This window comes from Pteropus alecto, unplaced genomic scaffold (assembly GCF_000325575.1).
Source record: "Pteropus alecto unplaced genomic scaffold, ASM32557v1 scaffold76, whole genome shotgun sequence".
NCBI classification, from domain to species: domain Eukaryota; kingdom Metazoa; phylum Chordata; class Mammalia; order Chiroptera; family Pteropodidae; genus Pteropus; species Pteropus alecto.
Window position 1 is genome coordinate 9,219,711 of NW_006443138.1, and position 7,437 is coordinate 9,227,147.

Here is a 7,437-nt window from a genome sequence, read left to right on the forward strand (position 1 = left end):
TATGTCTTAGGTAGGATAGCCTTGAGGATCTAGACAGCAGATAGCAATTAACGATCTCCTGGGGGCACTGTCATTAGATTATTTTAGCTGCAGTCCTTAAATCCCAGGAGACAGAGAGAGCAATTTGTTTTACTTGAATAGAATGTCCACCTCCAGGGATGATGTAGATGCTGGAGTTCCTTCATCGGTACATTTATCAGGGACAGGGGGAATCTGGGGAGAGGTAGTTTCTCAAAGGAAAAGCAGTATGATGTTATCAGGAAAGGAGAGGGTATACTTTATAAGCAAAAATATCATAAATACAGATATCATTTATCGAGTACTTACTAGCACTGTGCTGAGTATCATTTCATTTAATACTTCATTTAATGCTTTGAGGAAAGAACTCTTATCTCCATTTTTAAGATGAGGAAATTGAGGCACTGAGTGAGTGAACACCTAACTTGTGCATGATTATGTGGCCTGGCAGTGGCTCATCAGCATTCAGACCAGGCAGTTGAGCTGTGGAGCTTGTACTGAGCTAGGCTGGATTCCCAAGGAAGATGCAAGGTAGAGTTACAGGGAGTAAAATTAAATAGGTAGAGTAGAGTCAGAAAGACCAGTTTAGATTGGAAATGGACAGAAATAAAGACCCTTAAAGGATAAGAGAATGACATGATAAAAGTGAAGTTTTAGAAATATTAATCTTGAAGAAGTTTGCCAAATAATTTGGAAGATAAAAAGCCTGGAGTTTTGAAAGCCCACCGGAAGGTCATAATCAAGCCTGAGTAATGCAGGTTTAGACCCGGTAAGGACAAATACACTGACTATCTATATGTCTTTTTCACATGGCAATGAAACAATTTTTAAATGTAACTCCATGAAATGCTGTGGTTCAATTACTGAAGTAAGATTTTAAAGAATATTGGTATAACAATGAAGAATTATCCTAATACAAGATCATAACTGTTCTAGGCAGTTTTAGGTTTCACGTCCTCCATGAAGCTTTGCCTCGGCTAGATTATTTCTTTTTTTTTGAACTTTAATAGCCCTTAAGTTATAATTCTCTTTGGATCATTGTCCTAATAAATTTATATTGCTGTTTTCTGCACATCTTTTCTTATTTATTAGATTGTGAGAGCTGTGAGGAAAAGAACTGTTCTCAATGAAAAACGCGCTCATATAATATATTCTATGTGTTAGACATATAGTTAGACACATATTACTTCTATCTATCTGCCTATGTATCTATCTCCTGGACAACTCACAGAAATTTTATGTGTGTGTGTGTGTGTGTGTGTGTATACACATACACACATACACACATACATGCAAACACACACACACACACATATACACACACATGCATACATATACTATTGTATATCCATTGTATCTAGCACAATTCCTTGCCCATAGCAGTCTCTCAGTAAATATTCAAAGTATAGATGATATAAGATGGATTTGAAGAAAAATCAGTAGGTCTTAATGAGTGCCTTGTTTGGGTGACAAAATAATAGAAGTGAATCAAAGACAACCTCAAAGTTTCAGGTTACTTGACTGAAAGGATGGTGCATTAGAATAGTATCCTTACTTTTGATAGTTTTTCTTTTTGCTTTCTTTTCCCTATTATCTTACTTTCTCTCGCTCTTTGTAGAATTCTTTGTTCAGGTGGAGGATTGGCCAGAGTAAGGCATTTCACTTTCTTTCTTCCCTTCCAACTTAATGGTACACACCCCTGTCATACCAGTGAAAGAACATGAAGAAATACAAAGTTCCTTTTTTTTTTTTAATATGGAGAACTTATTATATATGTCTCTCTGATGAAATGTAAATCTTTTAAATGGCAAGTCAGGCTGAAAGTTAGGTTATCTCCACACATGCCTAGAATTAATGCAGAAGTGTCTCTCAGCATTTCAGATAGGAAAAAAATAATAATTTGAAGCAGGATCACTTTGTCTGAATGGAAGAGTGGTCTTATTTTTTTGTTTTTGTTTTTCAGGAATTCAATGAGAAATTCCATCAGAAGGGCCTCTGTGGAAATGTAAGAGATGCTCATGGTGGAGGTAGTTCTTCTACCTTCTCTTCCCCTAGGGAGAGACAGTGTGAACAGCAAGTGAGTGAAATAGTCCTGTATGAAAGAATCACCTGAGAGTAGAGGGACTCCATTAAATGATGCGTGTTTTCTAGGAGGCCATCCAGGAGTCAAGCACAGGATGAGCAAAGAAGGATAGTCGGGATAGAATTGGTATTTGGCAGAACGGGTTTGGATTTTGAATTCCACCAGTTATGAGAGGAGAGTTTCTTAACTAGAGCCACAGTCTCTTCTATAGACTGGGGATAACAATGTATGCTTTGCAATACTGTTGAGAAACTTGAAAGGGACAGTGGAAGTGATGTGCCCATCACAGTGCTGGGCCCAGGGGGAATAAGGGCACTCAATGCATTGCAGCTATTCAGACAAGAGTAAGTTTATGTCTTGTGAGTGAACAGGCTGGGTGGAGTGGGAGAAGAAAGAACACAAAAGGTCAAAATGGAAGCCTTTGTGGGAGCAGCTTTAAAGGAGTAGTTTGTAAAGGCCAAGGAGAATTGTTGAGAGAAGATAGGAAGCACTGCTATTTCATTTTGTCACCCCAGCAGAATGCCACTATGAAAATTGTTGCAGAAATTTGTCATGTTTATTTTGCCTCTGGTTATTAGCAAAAGTGAGATGGTTGTGTGGGATGTTTCTGTATGGTTCTGTCATATGTGGAAAGATGGGATCTTCATAGGTTTATAGAATAATTGCTCCCAGGAAGGAACAAGGAAGAGAAAGGTATTTGAAGACATGAAGGTCACACCAGTAACACAAAGGTGTCTGTGTCTATTATCTATGTCCACATATAAAAAGTAAAGTTATATCTTATTAGTTACTAGGTTATGATTAAAGGTGAGGTGGAGGAAAAGGACATATAAGTTTAAAGATGAAAAAGGAAATTTTCTGCACTGCTGGAGCATCACAAAAATCATTCATTCTTTCATCAAATTATTCTATTATTTCATTTTAAAATAACATTATCTTATTAATAATTTATTATGTGCCAGGTATTGTCCTAAGAACTTTACATCTCATTTAATTTTTATAATATATTAGGAAATTTTCTATCACAATAATTTTTGTACCACAGTATTAAATTCTGAAGCTGGAGCACAAGCTGAAGTGGTCTGATTGCAGAATACATCCTCCTCTGTACTGTTTCAGAGATGTTAAGATTGAATGTCTACAGGGCAGATGCAGGGGTGGGCACAAGCATGATGTCTCCTCGCAGAGCTTATTTTTTAGATGGATGTGAGGTGCTTCTCAGATAATGTGTGTTTTGGGTATTCTAACCACAGGTCTATAGGGGAAGGGGTCCCTTCAGCACTCTTTAGAACAGTTTTTCAACCCTGACACTGTTGGTTTTGGACTGGGTAACTTTTTGTTACGGGGGTCTGTCCTGTGCATGGTAGAATGTTTCACAGCATCCCTGGACTCTACCTGTTAGATGCACCTCAGTTGAACCAACTAAAAATGTCTTCTGACATTGTCAAATGTGTCCTGACAAAATCACCCCGATCGAGAACCAGTACTCTCTAAGAATGACTTGGTGGTTGATGACTTTATATGAAAGATATGGGGGTGGCTCTCTCTGGAGGTGTGCAGCCAACCTGGAGCACGTATTCAGGAGGTGACAAGGGCTCATCAAGGCTCATTTTACTCACCGATATTTATTTATTTTTGCAGATAAAACTGCATAAAAATGCAATTAGGAGAAATCTAGAATACATCATTAGAGACTTTGAGATTCTGAATGGAAAATAGAAGGATTAAGAGACAAAGGTTTTTGTAGTTACAAGATATAGCTCATCATGTATAGACAACAAATGAGACAGAAATTTTAATACTGTGTTCTATAATCAGGCATTATTTGGCTGGCTTAGGGATAGTCTATTCAGTTTGCAGAGTTTCCAATGTATTGTTTGATTGATGTTCATTTAACCTTCATATTCTACATGTATGAGACTTGGTGGAAACCTTATAGCAATGGTTCTCAAACTACATGTGCATATCATAATTATCTGGGGACTGCTTTTCGCATTCACATTTATGGACCCTACACTAGACTTGCTGAATCTGAACCTTTGGCCATGGGGCCTCTGCTTTGAGAGTACATTAAAATGCTCTGATGTACACTTTTGAATAAGAAGCATGGACTAAACCTTTTCTTTCCATGCTTCTCTATCTGGGATGATCTTTTTTGACTCTGTTCTTTCTTTCTAAAGGTGTATCCTGGAAGTCACACGTAAAGCATTTCTAAAAGAAATTCCCATTGGCTATAAGTCAAAGTACAAAAGATGTTGGAAAATATAGTCTTTATTCCATAAGGCCATGTCTAGTTCAAAATGAAGGATTCTAAAACTAAAGAATAAAGAGATTGGACATTGATAAACAAGTAGCAGTTCCTGCTACAGATTATTATCTTCAAAACGCAATAACAGCATCAGACAACGCTCAATGCTCAGCATAGGCCAGGAGCAGTGAAAAGCAACCATGTAATATTGCTGTTGTCATTATCCTTATTTTATAGAGGAAACAATAGAATCTTAAAGGGTTCAATAACTTGATCATTGTCACATAGTTGATGAATGTTAGAAGTAAAATATTGAACAGGTTCTACCTAGTTCTACAGGCATTTTCCATGAGACAATCTAATTATACTACCTCGATTGCCCCAAATGAACTTACTAGTTACCATTTTTAGATCATTTAGATTTAGATATAAAATATATTTGGCCTTTATTGGTAATGGGAATGTCAATAGTCCTTTATCTTTCAGATTTTATTAGAATTCACAGTATTTTTACTTTAATATCTGCTTTGTTTCCTTAGTTCCAAATGGGGAAAGGAAATATCACCATAATTGTGGTAGTTGCAGAGAGAGCCTAATAATATTTGTAAATTTGGCAATATTTTCAGTTTATAGTGCCCAATAATCCAGGAAATTATACATAAATATTAGGAAATTTTAGAGTCACAGTGATCCTTGCAGAGTATGATTCATAGAAAATCTGGGTTGTATTTATATAAATGTATAGACCACTCTTTATGATAGTTAGTTCATAAATCAAATAGAAAATACCTGGTTTAGCTTATTTATCATTTTAAGATGACACAAACAGCAGCCTGTTAGAGCCACCTGTCTAATCAAGAGGCCAGTAATAATGAGTCCTTATAGCTAGATTCATCCTTGATATGGTTATTATCATCTAGAGATTTTCCTTAGATTTCTTTTGACTCCCAGTATCACTGAGCCATATTTTACACAAAACTAAACCAGGCATGTTTTAGCAAATTTTTAATATAAGAGATATATTTTTCCAAGTCTGTGACTGATCTTTTAAATAGTAATTCATAGCACACTGAATTCTTTGGGGAGGTATTTTCTATGTAAGCAGTTGTATAGGGTTGTAGATAAGCAGAAATCAGTCTTACTTTCCCATGTGCTATCATCTTATCCTGTGGTTAGATAAATATTGTAGGAGAGAAAAAAAGAGAGAGAGAGAGAGATTGAGACTGACTTTTTTATTAACGTATTCCACCCCCCAAAAAGACCTCAATAAAATTTCAACAATAATAAAAGCCCTTAATTCTGGGAGATGGTTTCATGAGTATTATGTCATTCAACACATTTTTTTTTGTATTTTTTATTTAAAAGTATCCAAACCCCAACAATAACAACAAAATGACTCTGACAAAGTTTTAAAGATGACATGTGACATATTCATTAGAAAATAATAAAACTTATTCCACAAATTGGGTTAAAATATTTTCAGCAATTATCCTTTCTATAAAATGGATTACTAAATCCCACTGAAAGCTCCAGATGCAGTCATTACGGACAATTACTGAGAAAGATGTTGGAACATTGTTAGTGTTCATGGTATTACTTTTGCAAATGAAATCATAGAGGTGTAAACTGCCATTGATGACAAGCCAAATAATTACTAAATGGTGACTGAGAATCCAGGAGGATTTTGGCTACAAGAATCACTTGCCTCCTCAGTAATAGGTCCTAATATTTTCAGTACAATATACACTAACAATATGAGAACTGTCGTGTCAGGATGTATCTACAACCAGAGAAAAAGAATTTCTTTGTCTGGTTTAATACACAGGAGCAGGGCATTCCCAAGCCAACACAAACGAACACAAACAAAAAACAAAAAACACAACAAAAACAACCTAGTAGTGATGAGATTGTATTGTTGAAGATACAGTCTATCTAAAAGAGTATGTACAGTCTGACAAGAGTAGATCATTTTCTCCAATAATTTTACTGTTTCCACCTATTCTGTGCCTAAAATTCCTTTTTTTCCTCCTCAAACATGGCTGCTTATCTCTCTTCACACTCACAATCTTGGAAGACATACCCAGATTTATGTCTTGGTGTTCTACTTCTTCCTGCCTTGGCTATTATTACCTTTTAGCGCACTTGGACACACATCTCAGTTGTACAAATAACTTCATCTTGCTGAGTTACTACTCGTGAGAGACTGGTCCTAAGACAGGACCTATGAAGTTTGCGTTGTTTCATCATCCTTCTTTCTCCTCCCCCTGCCTCATGGCTGGAAGTTTGTTCTACTGGTGAGTATGCAATTGAAATTCTCTTTCAGTTTTCTTCTAAAAAAATTATAAGATTAGAAGACAGTCTTAATATTTTAGAAAAACTAGCAGGATTTATACACATCTATTTTTTATGAATTTTTTATTTTCGTAGTATTCACTGAAAACACACTAAAGGACAGTATTCATTAATTTCTCCATTAGGTTTTGATTCCATGTCAGAAAATAATTATGGACTAAGTATAATAGGTCTGTAAATCATATCCTATTACATGCTTCTCGAAAATCTGAGTACTACCAACACTGTTAAAGCAGGGAGAGTAGAAATCATTTTATTATACATACAATTCCAGTACTCAACCATGTAAAACAGACTAATTTCTCATTTATTTTTAATTTATACTAAACAATTTAGCAAAAGTACTAGAGGTAGTAGATGTACATACTTTGGTGGTAGCAAACAAAAAGATAAGCATTCTTCGCTATGTGGCTGTCATTATTTCATTTATTCAGTCATACAATAATATTCGCTCAAGAAATATTTACTTGGTTTTTATGTTTCAATCACTGTTCTAGGCACTGAGGACATGGCAATGAATAAAACAGAAAATAATTTACAGAGCTCACATTCTATTTCAGTGGGAAAAATTGACAAGAAAATAAAATACATACTATGTGAGTTGGTGATATGTGCTAAGGAGAAAAACAAAGCAAGGAAATAGAGTGATGCAATTTAAAATAAGGTGATTAGTTAGGAAACACCTCTCTGAAAATGATTATTTGAGTTAAGACTTAGGTGAACTGAAGTAGTGAGC

The 7,437-nt window shown here is 35.5% G+C and overlaps 1 protein-coding gene across 3 annotated transcripts in view; it reads left to right on the forward strand.

The window, feature by feature from the left end:
• TRHDE (thyrotropin releasing hormone degrading enzyme) overlaps positions 1 to 7,437 on the forward strand; it is a 336,531-nt gene that overhangs the window by 25,277 nt on the left and 303,817 nt on the right. For 2 of the 3 annotated variants that reach the window (XM_015598568.2, XM_025041040.1), the window contains exon 3: positions 1,982 to 2,095. The exons of the other annotated variant lie outside the window; for it this stretch is intronic. In XM_015598568.2, the coding sequence (XP_015454054.2) occupies positions 1,982 to 2,095 (114 nt within the window). The remainder of the gene's footprint in view (positions 1 to 1,981; positions 2,096 to 7,437) is intronic. 3 annotated transcript variants of the gene reach the window in all.